Consider the following 22,974-nt stretch of genomic DNA (forward strand, 5'->3'; position numbering starts at 1 on the left):
TTGAGGCCATTGTAAGTTGAGGGATCACTGTATTTCAATTCCTTATGACTAGAGGGTATTTTATTAATGCATTATTCTTGGCATTCTCCAAGGCCCCATTCACACGGCAAATTTTTGGCTGGAAAAATATCCAGGCAGACCTTCCATCCTCGGAAGGCGCCAACACAACAACTGGTGCAAGGACTGCCCGGAAATGCAGCCTCCATAGACGGCAATGCCATTCTGAGCAGATCCACAGAAAGAATTGACATGTCAATTCTTTCTGCGGAGCCTGGAATCGGAATTTTGCAGAGTGGAAAGTCTGTGTGCACGGTGCAGTAGAATTCCATTGGAAACAATAGGAGTCTGCTGCAACAAAATTTCCAAGCTGAATTTTTCTTCCTTTGCTTCCACTGGGAATATAAAAATTTTCCATTTTTTTAATTTGTTGTACAGTTTGGAGGCAGCCAACTTGTCTGTGCTTTTAAAAGAATTTAAAGATTTGCTTTACAGCAAGATGCATAGGCAACAATAGACAGAAGCTGTCCTATTCACAGGAATGCGAAATGTTACTGGGTATTGTCTGTGACCTTTTGCAAAAAGGGATTTCACAAGGGAAGGGGAGGCTGAGCTCGGAGCCTGTCTTTTTTTCTATACACTGGTGTTACCTTTCGATGTAATGCTGTACAGATCACTTTCCAACAGCCTCCTCGGGATCAGACAGAACATGATGTCTCCGCTTAGTTTCAGGCCTAGTGGAGACATACCTATCTACTGATAAATAAGAGCTTTTGTTGGTTTACTCACTAAGAACCGCTTATAAAAACTCATTTGCGGTGGCATTTCATACCGTCCAGATTACACCATATCTTTCCAGACACATCAAACTTATGCAAAACACACATCCAGATTAGTCATCTCAGCGCCCGAGGATCTGCTGGAGCAGTTCCCAGGCGCAGGGTCACATATAAGATGAAGATTAAGAACAATCAAACGTTCCAGTAGTCTAGAAAAGCTGTATACTTTATTGCAAATCCATTAGAAACAGGGAGGTATACACTTCTTAGACAGGCTTGACACGTTTCGGGAAGGGGTGTACCCCTTAGGCATAAGCATGTGAGGACTGAGTACAACAAACTTTTTTTTTTTTTTTTTTTTTTTTTTTTTTTTTAAAGTGTTCGAATATTATTCTTTTCTGTGACCATTCAGATGACTTAATCTGTCATCAGAAAAACATGGGTGTAAATAGGCACATGGCTGTATAGGACTAGTCATCAAGATAATGAATAATAACATAACGTCCTATATCTCGGGACTGGTAAGGACTATGGAGATTAAAAGAAGGTATGCCCAGAATCCTGATGACCAGCCATAGGCTTATGTATACCCATGTTCTCCTGCTGACAGGTTCACTTTAAGCATTGCTCCCGACCTCTTCCAGTATAGACATTATATGGCTGGGTGGCATTGTCTCCTATGGTAGTGCCATTGATAGGTGACACCTCCATGCTAATTCTCATTCTTTTCACAGATCTGTGTGGAGAAATGTCCAGACAAATTCCTCACGTATCTTGGCGTGGCCACGGCACAGAAGGATTTTGACTACTACAAGCAATTCTGCAGAGAGGGCTTCAACAATTTCACCAAGGTATGTTGAGGTCTAGTGTGTAGCCCAACAAGGATTGGGAAGGGGAGGCCTTAAAGGGGTACTCCAGTGGGAAAAAAAAGTTTTTAAACCAACTGGTGCCAGAAAGTTAAACAGATTTGTAAATGACTGTATTTAAAAATCTTAATCCTTCCAGTACTTATCAGCTGCTTTATATTCCACAGGAAGTTCTTTTCTTTTTGAATTTTCTTTCTGTCTGACCGCAGTGCTCTTTGCTGACACCTCTGTCTATGTCAGGAACTGTCCCGAACCCCATAGCAAACATATATGCTGCTCTAGGTGTCAGAAAAGAGCACTGCGGTCAGACAGAAAAGAAATTCAAAAAGAAAAACTTTCCTCTGTAGTATACAGCAGCTGATAAGTACTGGAAGGATTAAGATTTTTAAATAGAAGTCATTTACAAATCTGTTTTAACTTTATGGCACCAGTTGATTTAAAAAAATGAATAAAAAATTTTCACTGGAGCACCCCTTTAATTCCTACACATGGTCTATTTCTTCGTAGGATAGTCACCTGCATGGGGATAACTCTAGAGTTGTCCCGGGTTAGAATAATATGCCCATTTATTTTTCTTCTAAAAACAGCGCCACACTTGACATCAGGTTGCTTGTTGTATTGCAGCTCAGCCTTGTTGATGTAAAGGGAGTCTACCACCAGATTTGATGGCTGGTATTGCAGAATAGAGGGTGTTACTCTGTAAGGAATGCTACTTTTAGGATGGAGATGTGCTGCCTTTTTTTGGGAGGAAGGAATAGACTATTTTATTAAATAGGCAAATGTGCAGTCCCATGTCTGTAGTCCATACTGTGAATGTATATAGTGTAAATGTGTATGTATATATGTGTGTGTATATATTTGTGTAGATGTTCATCTGCCCTGGATAAGGGACTCCCAGAATGCTTAGAGGAGTTATCTCTTCCCTCCCACCAATGCAATCATGTGATCATGGTGTAGAGCCGTGGTCTCCAAAGTGTGGCACTTCAGCTGTTGCGAAACTACAACTTCCGCCATTGGCTGTCTGTGTGTAGTGACTCACGGTGATGGCAGGACCATGGGGTGTAGCGGTGTAGGTGGATGGGGCATGATGTTGTTAACCCCTGATGTTCGTGAAGCCAGAGTGGTTTTTGGTACTGGAACCGCACGAACTGTATCTCCGCTATCCCAATAGCTAGGCAGTGAAAGGAGAGTCCACAACCAGGTTATGGTTTAATGGAGGCTTTACTGAGGTCAGATAGGTGTTATTATCTTCACTACTAGGCCAGAATCCCAGAGAGGTGGCCAGGAACACAGAAGGACCTCGCAGCTTGCTGGGACCAATTATACTTGTAATGGACTTTAGAATCTTGACTTTAGACTTGACTATAGGTAGTAGTGACAGCAAACATAGACTGGACTTACTGGAAGGGACTGTAGATTTGAGGCCTTCCAGGTACGGGTCACTAGCACTGAGGTATCTGGTGTTTTCTGGTCTCAGTAAAGTGATGGAAGAGAGAGAATTGTAATGGCCGACTCCCTTATATAGAGGGGAGCTGAGCCAAAGCCCATTGGTCAAGCTCCGGGTCATGTGTTAAACTGGTGCCCTCTGGGTAACATCATGTGATAACATAACATGTGACATTTCACAGGTCCTTTATACTGTCTATACACTAGGACACGGACTATCCATAGAATTGATAACATCACAGTAACAGAAGGGGAGACACTGCAGGAGAGCCCCAGGTCACTGAGGGACTCAACCTGACAGGGCCTAAGTATAGTGCAGGACCATGTCCTGTACTGGGACATTACACGTGCATGCTGGGAGCTGTAGTTTTGAAACAGCTGGAAGGCCACAGTTTGGAAATCACTTGTATAGAGGTACCTTGTGCTAGATGAGATGTAGCAGTATGTATAAGGTGTATGAAGGGATGATTTAATTTGTATCCTTATTCACCGCTTTCCTCTTTTTCCAGAGTCCAGTGGAAGTGCTAAGAGACCGAGACTGTCCGGCTATGATAACACCAAGCAAACCATGTGAGTAGGAGTAGCCACCTTGTGAAAGAAGGTGGGAAACAAACGTGTCATCCTGTGGTGGAAGAAGCAGACTCCATGTCATATAGCTCCTCCCTCCTGTCTGTGTGTGTCACTGGTGGGAGGAGCAACTCCATATCACACAGCTCCTCCCTGTGGTGGGCGGAGCGGACAGCATGTCACAAAGCTCCTCCCTGTGGTGGGCGGAGCAGACTGCAAGTCATAAAGCTCCTCCCTGTTGTTCATGTCACCCTGTGATGGGAGGATTAGACTCCATGTCACATAGCTCCTCCCTCCTGTCTATATCCCACTTCTTGTGTCATTCTCATCTCGCCATATATATATATTTTTTATTATTTTTATTTTTTCAGTCACCAGAAGATGCTTCCCAGCTATTAACATAAAGAAAGGGGTGGTCATGGTTGGAAACTCAACAACGTTCGATGATGGAAGAGACCAAAGGCAGCGCAATGTCAGTGACCTGGTGGAAGGAGCCAAGTGAGTACTTCCCCTGCACCATGTACTCAGTGGCTGTCTATGGGAGTACTTCTAGAGTACTGAATATTTTTTTCGATTCTCGCCCTTTTGGCTAAGATCAAGTGTAGTATCTGTTCTTATCAGTTTCATGCTGGTGGGGATGGGTGCTGCATGGAGGGGGCAGGTGTACCGGGGTGTTCCGGGGCTGGTTCTGAGAAATCAGCTCGATGGCTGCCCCGAAGTTTCCTGTTCCCTCCGGGTCTCGCCATGAGGCTGAGAGGGTCTAGGGGGAGTGGTGACCCCAAGGTGCCGAAACTCGCTGGGTGTACTGGCTCACTGAGTTGAAGCACGGGCACCATGATCTCTTCACCTTGTGGCACTCACCTCTTGATTCCCGGCCTTCTGGCTAGGATCAGAGAAATTTTTATAGATCCGGCCGGATGTCCGGGCAGTATATCTGCACTAATTCACTTATTTATTTCTTTTTGTCTCACTGTGTCACTTTTTGCGTGTTGTGTGTCCACAGGATTTGTCAGGATGCGGTAGCCCTTCTGGGTGTCCCTCCTGTCGACCTAGGGGAAGTGTGTGTGGCAATTAGGTTCCTCACCTCCCTGCAAACACCCCGGGTACTCCTGCCTTGGCAGGGTACCTACCGTTATCGGCTCTGCGGGCAGATACCCTGGCTAACACCAAGGGGGATGCTGGGAGCATTTGTGGTCCCTTATTAGCTTCAGCTAAAACGGACATTGAACCTGGAACCTCGCAGGTACCTTTTGGTCCGGAGGTGAAGGGTAAGGTTTGTTGGGGGGCCTCTCTCCTATCGGAGAAGGGCTTGCGATAGACCGCATCCTCTGTGCACGTCTTTTTAGTGTAACACGTTTGCACTTTTTCTTGCACTTTGGGTGATTCGAGAGCACGTTCCTCGGCTCTTAGATAAAAAAAAAAAAAAAAATATATAAAAAATTTAATATTTTTTTTCTCCATACAGAAAAGCCAATGTGGTGCTGGAGGCTCGGCAGGTTGCTATGAAAATATTTGAGGACTACACCGTGTCCTGGTACTGGATAATCCTGTAAGTTCCTTTAAATCTTTGCTATGATGGCACATGTACAAAATATTTCATCTCCCTATAGGTGGCACTAGAGACACGGTTTTCTTCCTTTATTAGAGGACAGCTAATTAGCATTTTTTTTTCCCCCCCAGGTCGCATTGTTTGTAGAACTCCCTGCACCAGCTGGATCTCCTCAAGGAGAGCCAGTACCTTGTTAAAGCTAATATCTATACCAATCCTGTTTTTACAGCGGACTTGTCATCGCCATGGTCATCAGCTTGATTTTCGTGGTCTTGTTGAGGTTCCTGGCAGGGATTATGGTCTGGGTGATGATAGTTCTGGTGATCGCAGTTATGGGATATGGTGAGTAGTGGCAACTTCCTAGATCTGTGGACCTCCAGATGTTGCAAAACTACAACCCCCAGCATGCCCGGACAGCCGTTGGCTGTCCGGGCATGCTGGGAGTTGTAGTTTTTGCAACCTCTGACAGTTTACAGTTTAAAGAACAAGTTCCCTTAAAGCAGTTCTGCAGCGATAGACAACATGCGGATAGGGGATAAGTGTTTGACACAGGGGGTCCGACCGCTGGGACCCCCTTAATCTCCTGTACGGGCCCCCGGCCAACACGCCCCCTTCATATATCTCTATGGGAGAGGCAGAGATGCAGCTTTCGTGCATCCCTGCCTCTCCCATAGAGCTGATTTGGAGTGGGCATGTCTGCCAACCTCCTAGTGAGGTCGACGACACTAGCATTAGCCGTGCAGAGCTGCTCAGTGTCGGCCCGCCTACGAGAGATCGCAAGGGGTCCCACCCGTCAGACCCCTCAGGGATCAGACACTTATCCCCAATCCTGCGAATAGGGGATAAGTTGTCGGTCGCTGCAGAACCCCTTTAATTTTTCCTGTTCCCATCCTAAATGACTTACCTTTTGGCACCTACAGGAATCTTCCATTGTTACATGGAATATGCCCGACTAAAGGGAACAGCTGGTTCTGATGTCAAACTGACGGACATTGGGTTTCAGAGCGATTTACGGGTGTACCTGCACTTGAAGCAGACATGGCTGGCATTCAGTAAGTCCTTTGTTGTGTGTGTTTTTGATTAAATTTATTTATTTTTTTTCTTATGGAATATATAAAAACACTTAAACGAAAGCTGATGCTGTGAACACGCAGTGGATGATATAGGGTGATGATATAGGGGGACAGTGGGTATGGGATTATACTGCAATAGCTGACCAATGCATACTGAAGAGAGATGAACGGATTCACTAGTTACATGAGCTGGGTGACTGGTGTATTTTGGTTGGAGCTACAGATGCTGAGTAGCAGGGGCGTAGTTATAGGGGGTGCAGAGGTAGCAGTCGTATGGGGGCCCCCGTGCCTAAGGGGGTCCCAAATCATATCTGCCCCATAAGAGACCATTATAATAATTGGCACATGGGGCTCTTATGCTTTTTTTGCATCTGGGCCCAGAAGCTACAAGTTCTGCCTCTGCTGAGCAGATCTACTGACTTTGTCTTGTCTCTCCAGTGATCATTCTGTGTATAATGGAAGTAGTCATCATCCTCCTGCTGATATTCCTCCGGAAAAGGATCATGATTGCCATCGCACTCATTAAAGAGTCCAGTAGGTGAGCGACAGATTGCTGGGTGTTGTGTTACATCCTGTATTATACTCCAGAGCTGTACTCACTATTCTGCTGGTGGGGTCACTGTGTACATACATTACATTACTTATCCTGTACTGATCCTGAGTTACATCCTGTATTATATTCCAGAGCTGTACTCACTATTCTGCTGGTGAGGTCACTATGTAGATACATCACATTACTTATCCTGCACTGATCCTGAGTTATATCCTGTATTATACTCCAGAGCTGTACTCACTATTCTGCTGGTGGGGTCACTGTGTACATACATTACATTACTTATCCTGTATTATACTCCAGAGCTGTACTCACTATTCTGCTGGTGGGGTCACTGTGTACATACATTACATTACTGATCCTGTACTGATCCTGAGTTATATCCTGTATTATACTCCAGAGCTGTGCTCACTATTCTGCTGGTGGGGTCACTGTGTACATACATTACATTACTTATCCTGTACTGATCCTGAGTTACATCCTGTATTATATTCCAGAGCTGTACTCACTATTCTGCTGGTGAGGTCACTATGTAGATACATCACATTACTTATCCTGTACTGATCCTGAGTTATATCCTGTATTATACTCCAGAGCTGTACTCACTATTCTGCTGGTGGGGTCACTGTGTACATACATTACATTACTGATCCTGTACTGATCCTGAGTTATATCCTGTATTATACTCCAGAGCTGTGCTCACTATTCTGCTGGTGGGGTCACTGTGTACATACATTACATTACTTATCCTGTACTGATCCTGAGTTACATCCTGTATTATATTCCAGAGCTGTACTCACTATTCTGCTAGTGAGGTCACTGTGTACATACATTACATTACTTATCCTGTACTGATCCTGAGTTACATCCTGTATTATATTCCAGAGCTGTACTCACTATTCTGCTGGTGAGGTCACTGTGTACATACATCAAATTACTTATCCTGTACTGATCCTGAGTTATATCCTGTATTATACTCCAGAGCTGTACTCACTATTCTGCTGGTGGGGTCACTGTGTACATACATTACATTACTTATCCTGTATTATACTCCAGAGCTGTACTCGCTATTCTGCTGGTGGGGTCACTGTGTACATACATCACATTACTTATCCTGTACTGATCCTGAGTTATATCCTGTATTATACTCCAGAGCTGTACTCACTATTCTGCTGGTGGGGTCACTGTGTACATACATTACATTACTTATCCTGTATTATACTCCAGAGCTGTACTCACTATTCTGCTGGTGGGGTCACTGTGTACATACATTACATTACTGATCCTGTACTGATCCTGAGTTATATCCTGTATTATACTCCAGAGCTGTACTCACTATTCTGCTGGTGGGGTCACTGTGTACATACATTACATTACTTATCCTGTACTGATCCTGAGTTACATCCTGTATTATATTCCAGAGCTGTACTCACTATTCTGCTGGTGAGGTCACTGTGTACATAAATTACATTACTTATCCTGTACTGATCCTGAGTTATATCCTGTATTATACTCCAGAGCTGTACTCACTATTCTGCTGGTGAGGTCACTGTGTACATACATTACATTACTTATCCTGTATTATACTCCAGAGCTGCACTCACTATTCTGCTGGTAAGGTCACTGTTTACATACATTACATTACTTATCCTGTACTGATCCGGAGTTATATCCTGTATTATACTCCAGAGCTGTACTCACTATTCTGCTGGTGAGGTCACTGTGTACATACATTACATTACTTATCCTGTACTGATTCTGAGTTATATCCTGTATTATACTCCAGAGCTGTACTCACTATTCTGCTGGTGGGGTCACTGTGTACATACATTACATTACTTATCCTGTATTATACTCCAGAGCTGTACTCACTATTCTGCTGGTGAGGTCACTGTGTATATACATTACATTACTTATCCTGTCCTGATCCGGAGTTATATCCTGTATTATATTCCAGAGCTGTACTCACTATTCTGCTGGTGGGGTCACTGTGTACATACATTACATTACTTATCCTGTACTGATCCGGAGTTATATCCTGTATTATACTCCAGAGCTGCACTCACTATTCTGCTGGTGGGGTCATTGTGTATATACATTACATTACTTATCCTGTACTGATCCTGAGTTATATCCTGTATTATACTCCAGAGCTGCACTCACTATTCTGCTGGTAAGGTCACTGTTTACATACATTACATTACTTATCCTGTACTGATCCGGAGTTATATCCTGTAATATACTCCAGAGCTGCACTCACTATTCTGCTGGTGGGGTCATTGTGTATATACATTACATTACTTATCCTGTACTGATCCTGAGTTATATCCTGTATTATACTCCAGATCTGCAGTCACTATTCTGCTGGTGAGGTCACTGTGTACATACATTACATTACTTATCCTGTACTGATCCTGAGTTATATCCTGTATTATACTCCAGAGCTGTACTCACTATTCTGCTGGTGAGGTCACTGTGTACATACATTACATTACTTATCCTGTACTGGGGCAGAATAATGTCCTTTTTATATTTCAGCATGTTACTTGCAGGGTATTGATGTGGTGTTTCTCTCTTCTCAGGGCGGTTGGACATGTCATGTGTTCCTTGGTGTTCCCCCTGTTTACGTTCCTGTTGGTGTGTCTTTGTATTGCCTATTGGGCCATCACAGCAGTGTATCCTTTATCTATATATATATTTATGTTGTAATTGAACCTATTTTACTGAGTTTACCCCATAGGGATTGTTCTCACCTACAACTCTCCCCTAATGTAACGAATGGCCCAGACATAAGGTGATGCTGCGGGACCCACAAGTAAGTCCTATAGACAGCTGATCATCGATGCATTCTTTCAGTCCTATTATCTGTCCTTGACCCTGCCACAGTTTCCTCTCCACCTCCAATGATGCTATCTATAAGGTGTTTAATGAAACGCAGTGCGATTATGCCGGCAAAACCTGTGACCCTGAGGTAAGTGCTTGTATTTAAAAAATCAGCAATTTTGCCCCATTTTAAAAGTTGTGTAGGTGAAATCATGGGTTTTAATGTGGCTTAAAGAGATTAACATGTATGACCTTGGTTTCTATGAGTTAGTATTGGAAACTGAATTAAAATGTTTGCCTACTGGTGTATAGGTAGTACATGAACTGTACACCTGAGCACAATGGACATGGTCCTGCCAGTACATAGTCTGGTCACACACAGTAGGTCTCAGGATCTTGATATGTTCTTACCAGTACATAGGCTGGTCACACACAGTAGGCCTCAGGATCTCGATATGTTCTTACCAGTACATAGGCTGGTCACACACAGTAGGTCTCAGGATCTCGATATGTTCTTACCAGTACATAGGCTGGTCACACACAGTAGGCCTCAGGATCTCGATATGTTCTTACCAGTACATAGGCTGGTCACTCACAGTAGGCCTCAGGATCTCTATATGTTCTTACCAGTACATAGGCTGGTCACACACAGTAGGCCTCAGGATCTCGATATGTTCTTACCAGTACATAGGCTGGTCACTCACAGTAGGCCTCAGGATCTCTATATGTTCTTGCCAGTACATAGGCTGGTCACACACAGTAGGCCTCAGGATCTCGATATGTTCTTACCAGTACATAGTAGGTCTCAGGATCTCGATCTGTTCTTACCAGTACATAGGCTGGTCACACACAGTAGGTCTCAGGATCTCGATATGTTCTTACCAGTACATAGGCTGGTCACACACAGTAGGCCTCAGGATCTCGATATGTTGTTACCAGTACATAGGCTGGTCACACACAGTAGGTCTCAGGATCTCAATCTGTTCTTACCAGTATATAGGCTGGTCACACACAGTAGGTCTCAGGATCTCGATATGTTCTTACCAGTACATAGGCTGGTCACTCACAGTAGGCCTCAGGATCTCGATATGTTCTTACCAGTACATAGGCTGGTCACACACAGTAGGCCTCAGGATCTCGATATGTTCTTACCAGTACATAGTCTGGTCACACACAGTAGGCCTCAGGATCCCACTATGTTCTTACCAGTACATAGGCTGGTCACACACAGTAGGCCTCAGGATCTCGATATGTTCTTACCAGTACATAGGCTGGTCACTCACAGTAGGCCTCAGGATCTCGATATGTTCTTGTCAGTACATAGTCTGGTCACACACAGTAGGCCTCAGGATCTCGATATGTTCTTACCAGTACATAGGCTGGTCACTCACCGTAGGCCTCAGGATCCCACTATGTTCTTACCAGTACATTGTCTGGTCACACACAGTAGGCCTCAGGATCTCGATATGTTCTTACCAGTACATAGGCTGGTCACACACAGTAGGCCTCAGGATCTCGATATGTTCTTACCAGTACATAGGCTGGTCACACACAGTAGGCCTCAGGATCTCGATATGTTCTTGCCAGTACATAGGCTGGTCACACACAGAAGGCCTCAGGATCTCGATATGTTCTTGCCAGTACATCGGCTGGTCACACACAGTAGGCCTCAGGATCTCTAGATGTTCTTACCAGTACATAGGCTGGTCACACACAGAAGGCCTCAGGATCTCGATATGTTCTTGCCAGTACATAGGCTGGTCACACAGTAGGCCTCAGTATCTCGATATGTTCTTACCAGTACATAGGCTAGTCACACACAGTAGGCCTCAGGATCTCGATATGTTCTTACCAGTACATAGGCTGGTCACACACAGTAGGCCTCAGGATCTCGATATGTTCTTACCAGTACATAGGCTGGTCACACACAGTAGGCCTCAGGATCTCACTAGGTTCTTACCAGTACATAGGCTGGTCACACTCAGTAGGCCTCAGGATCTCGATATGTTCTTACCAGTACATAGGCTGGTCACACACAGTAGGCCTCAGGATCTCGATCTGTTCTTACCAGTACATAGGCTGGTCACTCACAGTAGGCCTCAGGATCTCGATATGTTCTTACCAGTACATAGGCTGGTCACTCACAGTAGGCCTCAGGATCTCCATATGTTCTTACCAGTACATAGTCTGGTCACTCACAGTAGGCCTCAGGATCTCGATTTGTTCTTACCAGTACATAGGCTGGTCACACTCAGTAGGCCTCAGGATCTCCTAGATGTTCCTGCCAGTTTATAGGCTGAAGTGGAAACAAAAGGCACTCCAGTGTGAAGGGTAACACCATACAATGGTAAGAGGAATTATTAAAACTGTTTACCGGACAGGGTTGTGTAAACACATAAACAATGGATCTCGTGTATATGTTAAAGAAGGTCCGGTCTGCAGCCTTCCTGTATGAGATCAATGTACCAGAAGAACTGCAAAACAAAGGAGAAATCAGGAATTCAAACAGTGCTGACCGGGAGCAGGACCTCAACGATGATACAGGTAAATGAGTTTATTGACCAAGATGCAACGCGTTTTGCTGCGCATGCGCAGCGAAACGCGTTGCATGTTGGTCAATAAACTTACTTACCTGTATCATCGTTGATGTCCTGCTCCCGGTCAGCGCCGTCTGAATTCCTGATTTCTCCTTTGTTTTGCAGTTCATCTGGTATAGTTTATAGGCTGGTCACACACAGTAGGCCTCAGGATCTCTCTCTTTTCCTGCCTGTATATAGTGGGATCCTGAGGCCTACTTGTGTAATCAGCCTATGTACAGGCAGGAACATATATGGTGACCCATGGTGTATGGCGGGACCACGGGGTGTAGCGGTGTAGGCGGTGGGGCCAGATGGTGTTAACCCCTAGTGTTCATGACGCCAGAGTGGTTTTTAAGATCGGAACCACACAAACGGTATCTCCGCTGCTCCAATGGCTTGTTAAGGAAAGGAGAGTCCACAACCAGGTATGGTGTAACAGAGGCTTTCCTGAGTGCAGACAGATGGAATTATCTTCACATCTAGGCCAGATTCCCAGAGAGGTGGTCAGGAACCCAGAAGGACCTCACAGCTTGCTGGGACCAATTATACTTGTAATAGAATTGAGACCATTATCTTGAGGCTTGACTATATGCAAGACTTGACTATTTGTAGTGACAGCAGACATAGACTTTGACTTACTGGAATGACTGTAGCTTTGTGGTCTTCCAGATGCTGGTCACTAGCACTGAGACATCTGTACTGGCTGGTTTTCAGTAAAGGAAGAGTGAAGTGAATTGTAATGGCCATCCCTTTTTATAGTGGGGGGGCTGGACTAAGGACCATTGGTGAAGCTGCAGGTCATGGGTTAAGCTGGTGCTCTCTGGGTAACGTCATGTGACAACATAACATAACCTGTGACACTCCACAGGTCCTTGGGACTTCTTGCAGGTCCTTTAGACTATAAATACATTAGGACACTGACTTTACATAAGGTAGGATAAAGAACATTATAGAAACAGCAGGGGAGAGCTGCTAGGTTACCGAGGGACTCTACCTGACAGGGCCTAAGTGTGGTGTCCCGGTACCGTATTGCATACCGTACCTAGTTTGGTGGTCCCCAAAGTCAGAGTAACTACGCTCAGGTAGTGTCCCCCAGGTGGGACAGCCCCTAGTCGCCTCTATTCTACTCTAATTCTATAGTATTTATAGTGTATATACTTGATAATGTGTGTATTTAGGATAGTGTATTGAGTACTTGCCTTGTTAGCATCGCAGGACCTTCGGTCATGTGACCGTGTTGATTCCTCTATGGTATGTTGGAGGACCTTTGGAGGTCCTTGGGTCACATGTTACTCATAACCCTTTGTAATGGTGATTGACACAAGTATTGGACCAATCAGCTCCAGTCCAACCCCCGCCCATATAAGGGAGCTGTAGCCAATTATCACTCTCTTGGGTTGCTGCTCTCATGGATGCCGGACTAGCAGGACGGATCTGCGCAACTTTCAAAGACGCGCTAGGCCAGAAAACCTGCCGGCCTCAGCTGAACTAAACTGTGAGTTCTAAACTAATCCCCGCTAAAGCTAGCCCCGCTAAAGCTAGCGTGACTACTGGACTGCAACTAAATCCAGTGGAACAGCGCATATTATCCTAAAGACTCTAAATTGATTAAGGTCCCAACCTTTGTCAATCTCCAAGTGCAGTTGTATGTATAGAGACTGTTCCGGTTATGAAGTTTGCATAAAATCTTAAGTAAAAGTTACAACTGTTTCAGCAAAACTCTCCGGTTGTGGACATTCCATTATTCTCTACCTCCCTATCGCTCTTGGGAAGGGTGGCGTTAGGAAAAGCATTACAGAGGAGCCCTCACCCTGGCGTCACAAATAGCAAGGGTTAACCAGAAACCATTTAGTTACCGCACAGCTACACCCCCTCATACCCTACTCCCCCAGGCTATCACATAAGTGTAGTGCAGGACTATGTCCTGTACTAGGACATTAAACGTACTTAGTGAAATACTTGGGTAGCTGCCCAGGTGGATGCAGGGAGAAAGGTTGGTCCTCTGAGCCATGTTGAGGGGGTGGGGAGGTGGGTTGGTTATGAACTCTTGATCCTTGCAGGTGAAAGGTGCCCTCTGTAAAAGGGCCTGTGATAGGCCGCATCTTTGTGCACTTTTTTTGCTCTTGGGTGACAGAGCCCGTGCCCAGTATCTGCAAGAAAGCTAAATATAAAATCCTACTATTTGGCTAAGAATTAAATAACATTCTAGTTTCTTCCTTGCAGACTTTTAACACCACCAACATTTCCCGCATTTGCCCGGATGCCACCTGCCAGTTTGCCTTCTATGGAGGAGAGACCTACTACCACAAGTACCTGATCGTCTTCCAGATCTACAATGCCTTCATGTTCCTCTGGCTGGCCAACTTCGTCATTGCTCTTGGTCAGGTGACGCTGGCGGGGGCATTTGCCTCTTATTATTGGGCCTTCAAGAAACCAGAGGACATGCCCGCCTTCCCCATTTTCTCCTCCTTCGGCCGTGCACTCAGGTGAGGGATTATACCAATGTAATGAAGCCAACACTGAAAAGGAGATAGAACCATATTGATTTGTTATATAATCCGAAGATCACAAACAACTCTAGTCATTGTAGAATTAGGCCATGCTGGGTGTAGTAGTTCTGCAGAAGCTGGAGACCACTGTAGTAGAGCATAGGTCGGACTGTCTAAGCAGAATAGTTAACTTCATGTGACAGAATAGCCGCATCTACTTCCTGGTATTTTATGAGCTGCAATACCGAACAAAGCCAGAGGACAAGAGTGGCGCTGTTTCTGGAAAAATGCTTCTTCTTTCTCAATACTTTGTTTCAATCTCAGCTGTAATATCAAACACCGCCAATGGACATAGGTGGCGCTGTTTATACCAGGGGAACATACATTTTGCCTGTGAATGTGCTGCAGAACACACAGCGTCTCATACCCTTTATTGCTCTTTTAGATACCACACGGGTTCCCTGGCATTCGGGTCTCTTATTCTTGCAATCGTGCAGCTGATCAGGATCATGTTGGAATATCTGGACCACAAACTGAAAGGTGAGTTATAGTTTTGCCTTTTACCATATCACCACAGGGGTGGCTCTCTGGCTTGGCCATTTTATTTAGATATAGGAGTAGAACACTGAAATTCAGCAGCTTTCACTACTATAACTGGGTCATGTGATCACCAGACTGACCCACAGAAAATCAGTGTGCTTAATGTACCAGAGAAAGTGGCCTGTCCTGGGTCAGCTGACTTCCTGTGAACTACAGGATAACACTAATCTCAAGCTGCCTCCCCTCCAGCTCCATATGTATACTGCTGCTGCTGTTATCTTTGTGGGATCAGGATATATAGTAGTTATACCCCTCCAGCTCGATCTGTATACTGCTGCTGCTATCTATATAGGATCAGGAGATATATATATATACCTCCCCTCTAGCTCTTTCAGTATATTGCTGCTGTCATCTCTATGGGATCAGGATAAGTAGTAGTTTTACACCTCCCCTCAAGCTCTGTCTGTATACTGCTGCTGCTATCTCTATGGGATCAGGATATATAGTAGTAATACACTTCCCCTCCCAGCTCTACCTATATACTGCTGCTATCTCCATGGGGTCAGGATATATAGTAGTTATACACCTCCCCTCTGTCCATATACTATTGCTGTGATCTCTATGGGATCAGGATATATATATATATATTAGTTACTATACACCTCTCCCAAGTTTCCACACATTGCATTTTTTATTTTTATTTTTTGCCGTGATATTCTTAAAATCGCTGCAAAAGAAATGGCCTATTTACAGCAGTTACGCAAATTGCGGTTAAAAAAGTGTAATTTTTTTAAAGCCATTTGCAGCAGAAACACAACAAAAAAAGTTGTTGTAAAAAAGTCAAAAATGCAACGTGTGAAAACAGACGGACAACTTAAGTTCTTCATTAAACATCTAAAAACTCACTTCGAGGGTAGGGTCACACGGGAACGGATCCGCAGCGTATTTTCGCTGTGGATCTGCTGATGACTCAACCCTATATTGTGCCTCCAGCTGTTCCCCTCCCATGTCCTGTTCACAGCGGCAATGCGCCACTCTGAGCAGCTGCGTAGGCAGAGTCATCGCGTGTACTTACAGACATTGCTGAGCGGCCACAATGTCAAAGTACCATGTGCGCGGTGACTCTCACAGATCCCTGTGTGGCTGCTCGGAGCTGCGAATTACCACTGTAAACAGGACACGGGAGGGGGGTGAGAGAACAGCTGGAGGCACAATATAGCATAAAATACACTGCGGATCCGTTCAGTGTGACCCTACCCTTAAAGTTTGTGTAGGGTAATAAAAACACTAATGTAAATGCCTGGAAACTGTCAGAAAGCTGACAATGACAGGTCTTATTAAGGTTAGGGTCGCAAGTGCCGAATTTCTCTGCTGTATCATTGGGTAGAAAAATACACAGCTGATTTTGCTACCCATTGACTTCAATGGGTAGAAAGCGCGCAGCAGCAAATACTCAACCAAATCCGGCATTAGTGTGATCCACTAATAATTTTTTTTTGTCTTTTTTCAGGGGCTGATAATAAGTGTGCCCGCTTCCTGCTGTGCTGCCTCAAGTGCTGTTTCTGGTGCCTCGAAAAATTCATCAAGTTCCTCAATCGGAACGCCTACATCATGGTAAGAAGAGCGAAACGCTGAATCATTACTCCCATGATGCCGGGAGTATTTATTGAACTCGCAGTTTGTCGCAGGTCATGTGATGACCCGGGGGGAGGAGCAAATCTGTGACAATTGACTGTGCTTTTAGACAGTAATACAGTGGCCACTGGTGGTGATCAGTGGTACTACATTGTATATGTTTTTGTGTTCTTTGCTCCAGTGTTTCCCAACCAGTGTGCCTCCAGCTGTTGCAAAACTACAACTTCCACCATGCCCGGACAGCCGAAGGCTGTTCGGGCATGCTGGGAGTTGTAGTTTTGCAACAGCTGGAGGCACACTGGTTGGGAAACACTGCTTTCCACAATGGAAGAGACTATATCGGTCTACTAAAGGCTACTGCTCCCAGCATGCCCCGATACTAACCAACCTGTCTTTTTATAGATTGCCATTTACGGCACCAACTTCTGCACGTCGGCTCGGAACGCCTTCTTCCTGCTTATGAGAAACATAATTCGGTAAGTGGATTTTAGGGTATTAGTCAATGACCCATAGTCATACATAGTAAAACACATTGATGATATTCAGTACCAGTTATTGTGTACACCAGGGTTTCCCCACCAGGGTGCTTCAAAATGTTGCAAAACTACAACTCCGAGCATGTCCGGACAGCCAAAGGCTGTCCGTGCATGCTTGGAGTTGCAGTTTTGCAACAGCTGGAGGCACCCTGGTTGGGAAACACTGGTATATGGTGCAACATTGATGGAATTGAAGGATTGGTTGGATAAATACCGGTCATTGCATTGCTCGAAGTAGCTCAATGTTCCCCAAGCTGTTGCAAAACATGCTGGGAGTTGTAGTTTTGTAACAGCTGGAGAGCCGTAGGTCTGGGAACACTGCAGTTGCTACTGAAATTTTCTTCTACAATACTGCCCCCTGATGGTTGAATTGCATAACCTCTTCCTCTTTTGTTCCTACAGTGTTGCAGTCCTTGATAAAGTCACTGACTTCCTGCTGTTCCTAGGAAAGTTGCTGGTTGTGGGCTGCGTGGGTAAGTGCACGATCCCACCTAGAGGGGCAATAGGTAGTGCCCGGAACTGGACTACATGTGTTCATGCATGTAGTGAAAAGTCCTGTGTTGGGCCATACCATCATCAAGGACATAGGGTGGGATTATTGGCCCATTTAGGTCAGTGCCGGACTGAAAAGACCTTTTTTTCTCCTGCTATTAACAGAGTTTATGGCATCCTAATTTTGTGACGGATTTACTGCTTCCTGCATTATACTCCAGAGCTGTATGCAGAGGGAGCAAAGGAGGAGGAGCAGAGGGCGCAGAGGAGGAGCAGAGGGAGTAAAGGAGGAGGAAAAGGCGCAGAGGAGGAGCAGAGGGCACAAAGGAGAAGGAGCAGAGGGCGCAGTGGTGGTGGTGGAGGAGGAGCAGAGGGCGCAGAGGAGTAGAGGGTGCGGAGGAGGAGGAGTAGAGGGTGCGGAGGAGGAGGAGTAGAGGGTGCGGAGGAGGAGGAGTAGAGGGTGCGGAGGAGGAGGAGTAGAGGGTGCGGAGGAGGAGGAGTAGAGGGCACAGAGGAGGAGGAGTAGAGGGCACAGAGGAGGAGGAGTAGAGGGCGCAGAGGAGGAGTAGAGGGCACAGAGGAGGAGGAGTAGAGGGCGCAGAGGAGGAGGAGGAGTAGTAGAGGGCGTGGAGGAGGAGTAGTAGAGGGCGAGGAGGAGGAGGAGTAGAGGGCGCGGAGGAGGAGGAGGCGCAGAGGAGGAGGAGGAGGTGCAGAGGAGGAGGAGGAGTAGAGGGCGCAGAGGAGGAGGAGGAGTAGAGGGCACAGAGGAGGAGGAGGAGTAGAGGGCACAGAGGAGGAGCAGAGGGTGCAGAGGAAGAGCAGACATAGGGACATAGGGTGGGACTATTGGCCCATTTAGGTCAGTGCCTGCCTGAAAAGACTCTTCTCCTGCCATAAACAGACTTTATGGCATCTGCTTCCTGTTTTATACTCCAGAGCTGTATTCATGATTCTGCACAGCTGAAATTGCCCAGTGTTCCCGGCTCGCTCTGGTAAACCTGCACTTTATGATGTCATTACACCAGGCGCTGTAAAGTACAGAAAAAATACACCAGCATTAAGCCTATGTGATCTGACGACCATCTTGCTGACTGTTTCCAGTGACAATCAGCTGAATTGTGAATGCAGCTCTGGAGTATACTTCTGGCTTGTCACATCCTGAGAAACATTTCACGTTACAGACGTTCCGCTGATCCCTTATTCTCTGTTGAAAATGTAATTTTTTACTATAAATTTTCAGGAATCCTGGCTTTCTTCTTTTTTACTCATCGCATCCAGATTATACAGGACACTGCCCCCGCTCTCAATTACTACTGGGTACCGATTCTGGTGAGTGTCCCCCAAAAACTATCATTGACTTGTGAGTGTTTGCTGTGGCACTGCTGTCTTAAAGGAGTGCTCTGGAATATGTTTTTATATCCCGGAGTACACCTTTAAAGGGCTTCTCCGCTGCTAGACCTCTTATCCCGATCTCCCGCAGCACCCGGCGTTCTAAACAAACACTGGGTCCCTGCGGCAGTCGTCATGGCCGCGCCCCCTCATGACATCACGTCACTCACCCTCCATTCATGTCTATGCTGGAATTGTAGTTTTGCAACAGCTGGAGGCCCCCCTGGTTGGGAAACACAGCTCCAGATGTTTCAAAAGTGCAATTCCCAGCATGCCCTCCTGGGAGTTGTGGTTGTGCAGTAGCTTGGCCCATATCCCCATCGGACAATGTATACAGATCCACCGCCATCCTGATTTCTTTTACAGACGGTGGTGATTGGTTCCTACCTCATCGCCCACGGCTTCTTCAGTGTGTACGGCATGTGTGTGGACACCCTCTTCCTGTGTTTCTGTAAGTATTCTGAGGAATGGACTTGGAATCTCTTCTCTCTGCCTCTTCATTCCAGCTCTCACTGTCTATACTTCTATAGCCGCACAGTGACTGACAGGAGGAAGAGAGCTGGAGGATTAACCCTTTCCTAAGGATGCACTAAACAAGGCAGCTGATTGGACAGCTCCTGTCTGACCAGGCGATGCCATCCTCTTCCCTTCAAAGTTCTGACAGCTCTCTTCCCCTGCAGCCATCAGAGTACTACATGTCAGTGCTGTCTAATGTATCCACCAGTTCCTCTATGGTATGATGACCTGTCCTGTACTAATCCTGGTTTTTCTTTTTCCATTTTTCCCACTTCTATCTAATCCTCCAATCTGTCTCTATGCCTCATCCTTGCACCCCCTTTTTAATCTTTGTAAATCTTCTGTGACCTTCCCTGTTCCCTGCACTCTCATCCATCCTTGCGCACTCTGCTGCTCCTTTTGTCTCCTCTGCACCTTCTTCCCCTCTTTCTCCTCTGCGCCCTCTTCCCCCTCCTCTTTCTCCGCTGCACCCTCTTCCCCCTCCTCTTTCTCCGCTGCGCCCTCTTCCCCCTCCTCTTTCTCCTCTGCGCCCTCTTCCCCCTCCTCTTTCTCCTCTGCGCCCTCTTCCCCTCTTTATCCTCTGCGCCCTCTTCCCCTCTTTATCCTCTGCGCCCTCTTCCCCTCTTTATCCTCTGCGCCCTCTTCCCCTCTTTATCCTCTGTGCCCTCTTCCCCTCTTTATCCTCTGCGCCCTCTTCCCCTCTGCTCCCTCTTTATCCTCTACACCCTTTTCCCCTCTTTATCCTCTGCGCCCTCTTCCCCTCTTTCTCCTCTGCGCCCTCTTCCCCCTCCTTTCTCCTCTGGGCCCTCTTTATCCTCTGCGCCCTCTTCCCCTCTTTATCCTCTGCGCCCTCTTCCCCTCTTTATCCTCTGCGCCCTCTTCCCCTCTTTCTCCTCTGCGCCCTCTTCCCCCTCCTTTCTCCTCTGCGCCCTCTTTCTCCTCTGCGCCCTCGTCCCCTCTTTATCCTCTGCACCTTCTTCCCCTCTTTCTCCTCTGCGCCCTCTTCCCCTCTTTATCCTCTGCACCTTTTTCCCCTTTCTCCTCTGCGCCCTCTTCCCCCTCCTCTTTCTCCTCTGTGCCCTCTTTCTCCTCTGCGCCCTCTTTATCCTCTGCGCCCTCTTCCCCTCTTTATCCTCTGCGCCCTCTTCCCCTCTTTATCCTCTGCGCCCTCCTTTCTCCTCTGCGCCCTCTTTCCCCTCTGCGCCCTCTTTCCCCTCTGCGCCCTCTTTCCCCTCTGCGCCCTTTCCTCTCTGCGCCCTCTTTCTCCTCTGCGCCCTCTTTCTCCTCTGCGCCCTCTTATCCTCCTCTCTTGTGCCTTCTGCTCCCCCTCCTTATCCTCCTCTTTTGCGCCCTCTGCTCCTCCTCATCCTTCTTATCCTCCTCTCTTGCGCCTTCTTCTCCTCCTTCTTTTGCGCCCTCTGCTCCTCCTCATCCTTCTTATCCTCCTCTCTTGCGCCTTCTTCTCCTCCTTCTTTTGCGCCCTCTGCTCCTCCTCCTCCTTCTTCTCCTCCTTCTTTTGCGCCCTCTCCTCCTCCTATAACAATTCTATCGTTCTATCTGTCTTTCTGACGCATAACAAGGTGAAGATCTGGAGAGGAATGATGGCTCCTTGGAGCGGCCATATTACATGTCTCCCGAACTCAGCCGCATTTTGCTGAAAAAAGATGCCGAGCCCTTAAAAACCAGTGAAAGCCAAAGCTGAAGTTCTCGTGCGGTTCTGACCGTTCTTCTCTTCTCTGCTGATACCACTAACCTTCTTCTTTCTTCTGTACCTCATGCCCAGGAGAGAGGCCAGGGCACCTGGTAGTGTCAGACGGGGCTGTAACTTTAATGGCGTTAGACCAGAGCCCTGGGGAAGCCTCTTGGGGGGGGGAAACTAAGGGTTAATCTGCCTATACCTTCATGTGTGTACAAACACCCAGTGCCTTGTATTACCTATTGCATGACCCGAGCTCATATCAGATATGTGCCTCTTTATACCAGTATGCCCCCGTCATGATGTCCTGTGGTACGTAGTCTCTCTGTATGTCTCTTCACCTTGGCATTGCCACCATCTTCACGTCTCCATTCCCTCCTGCACAGTGGAAGATCTGGAAAGGAACGACGGCTCCACTGAGAGACCTTATTACATGTCGTCCAACCTACAGAAACTGCTGAACAAAAAGAACAAGGACGGGAAATGATGGTTGTGATGTCATCGCCGTGTGTAATGTCCTCCTCCCAGGCTGGACACACGTGCGCCATTCTGTGTCTGGTGATGTCATCATATCGACGCTATGATATGTATATACATGATGTCCTGTCTCTTCCTCCAAAATAGAATTTTTCTATCCACTTCAGCAGAAGATTTTTGAGCTCCGACCTGATAAAGACGGAAAAAGACCACACGGAGAATATTTTAGTCAACATTTTTAGTAATATTGGCTTCTGGGAAAGCTGGGTTAAAACGGTTACCCAGCATTTCTAGACTCCTGAACTGGCTAGTTATGTACAAATACATCTTTTTTTTTTATTTTTTATTTTTTTTATTGCCATATCGTTGCATAACGACAGACATAGCGCTCAGGAGCCTAGGAAAGTTGGATACAATGCTGCAATAACCATATTGGTTGTGCCCCAGCTTTCCCAGGAAACCTAATTTTTATTTTACACTACTCAGATCGTCCCATGTGGCTACTGGTGCCTGGTGCCCAGTCGCCATATTTATATTGAACGTTAACTGGACATTGTTTGTTTGTTTTTAATAGTTATTTTTTTTTATATATATATATATATATTTGCATGGAGAGTGTTTGTTTTATGTATTTGTACATATATAATCCTGTCCGCCATGTTTACTAAGATACCAAATGTCATTGCTCCCTGCAGTTTGTTTAAACCTGCGCCTTAAAGTGTGTTCAGAAATGGACTCCGCTAATCGATAATAAAGGTTTTGTACAGATGGTCGTCTCTTCTTATGATCGGTCCTGTGGGTACAAAAACAAAAGATCTAGTAGGTTACACAGAAAAGTCTTCACACCCTTGACACGGGGCTAGAGCCCGTAGCCCCAGCACTCTAACCACAAACAAGATTTATTGGCCAAGATGCAACGCGTTTCGCTGCGCATGCGCAGCGAAACGCGTTGCATCTTGGTCAATAAATCTT

General features: G+C 46.1%; 1 protein-coding gene and 1 pseudogene across 4 annotated transcripts in view; both read left to right on the forward strand.

The window, feature by feature from the left end:
• Window positions 1-22,596, forward strand: part of SLC44A2 (solute carrier family 44 member 2) — an 86,591-nt gene extending 63,995 nt beyond the window's left edge. For 3 of the 4 annotated variants that reach the window (XM_056570540.1, XM_056570538.1, XM_056570539.1), the window contains exons 6-22: window positions 1,511-1,627; window positions 3,598-3,658; window positions 4,027-4,153; window positions 5,121-5,204; window positions 5,434-5,546; window positions 6,125-6,256; window positions 6,716-6,815; window positions 9,413-9,505; window positions 9,717-9,801; window positions 14,456-14,718; window positions 15,167-15,261; window positions 16,772-16,875; window positions 17,299-17,372; window positions 17,835-17,905; window positions 19,165-19,253; window positions 19,680-19,764; window positions 21,410-22,596. In XM_056570540.1, coding sequence (XP_056426515.1) covers window positions 1,511-1,627; window positions 3,598-3,658; window positions 4,027-4,153; window positions 5,121-5,204; window positions 5,434-5,546; window positions 6,125-6,256; window positions 6,716-6,815; window positions 9,413-9,505; window positions 9,717-9,801; window positions 14,456-14,718; window positions 15,167-15,261; window positions 16,772-16,875; window positions 17,299-17,372; window positions 17,835-17,905; window positions 19,165-19,253; window positions 19,680-19,764; window positions 21,410-21,531 — 1,815 coding nt within the window. In that variant the 3' untranslated portion in view covers window positions 21,532-22,596. The remainder of the gene's footprint in view (window positions 1-1,510; window positions 1,628-3,597; window positions 3,659-4,026; window positions 4,154-5,120; window positions 5,205-5,433; window positions 5,547-6,124; window positions 6,257-6,715; window positions 6,816-9,412; window positions 9,506-9,716; window positions 9,802-14,455; window positions 14,719-15,166; window positions 15,262-16,771; window positions 16,876-17,298; window positions 17,373-17,834; window positions 17,906-19,164; window positions 19,254-19,679; window positions 19,765-21,409) is intronic. The other variant, XM_056570541.1, reaches the window with a different exon arrangement.
• On the forward strand, window positions 4,225-4,378 carry LOC130267949 (U2 spliceosomal RNA; annotated as a pseudogene).
• Window positions 22,597-22,974: the final 378 nt, after the last annotated feature.

Source organism: Hyla sarda, chromosome 4, assembly GCF_029499605.1.
Source record: "Hyla sarda isolate aHylSar1 chromosome 4, aHylSar1.hap1, whole genome shotgun sequence".
In the NCBI taxonomy this organism is placed as follows: Eukaryota; Metazoa; Chordata; class Amphibia; order Anura; family Hylidae; genus Hyla; species Hyla sarda.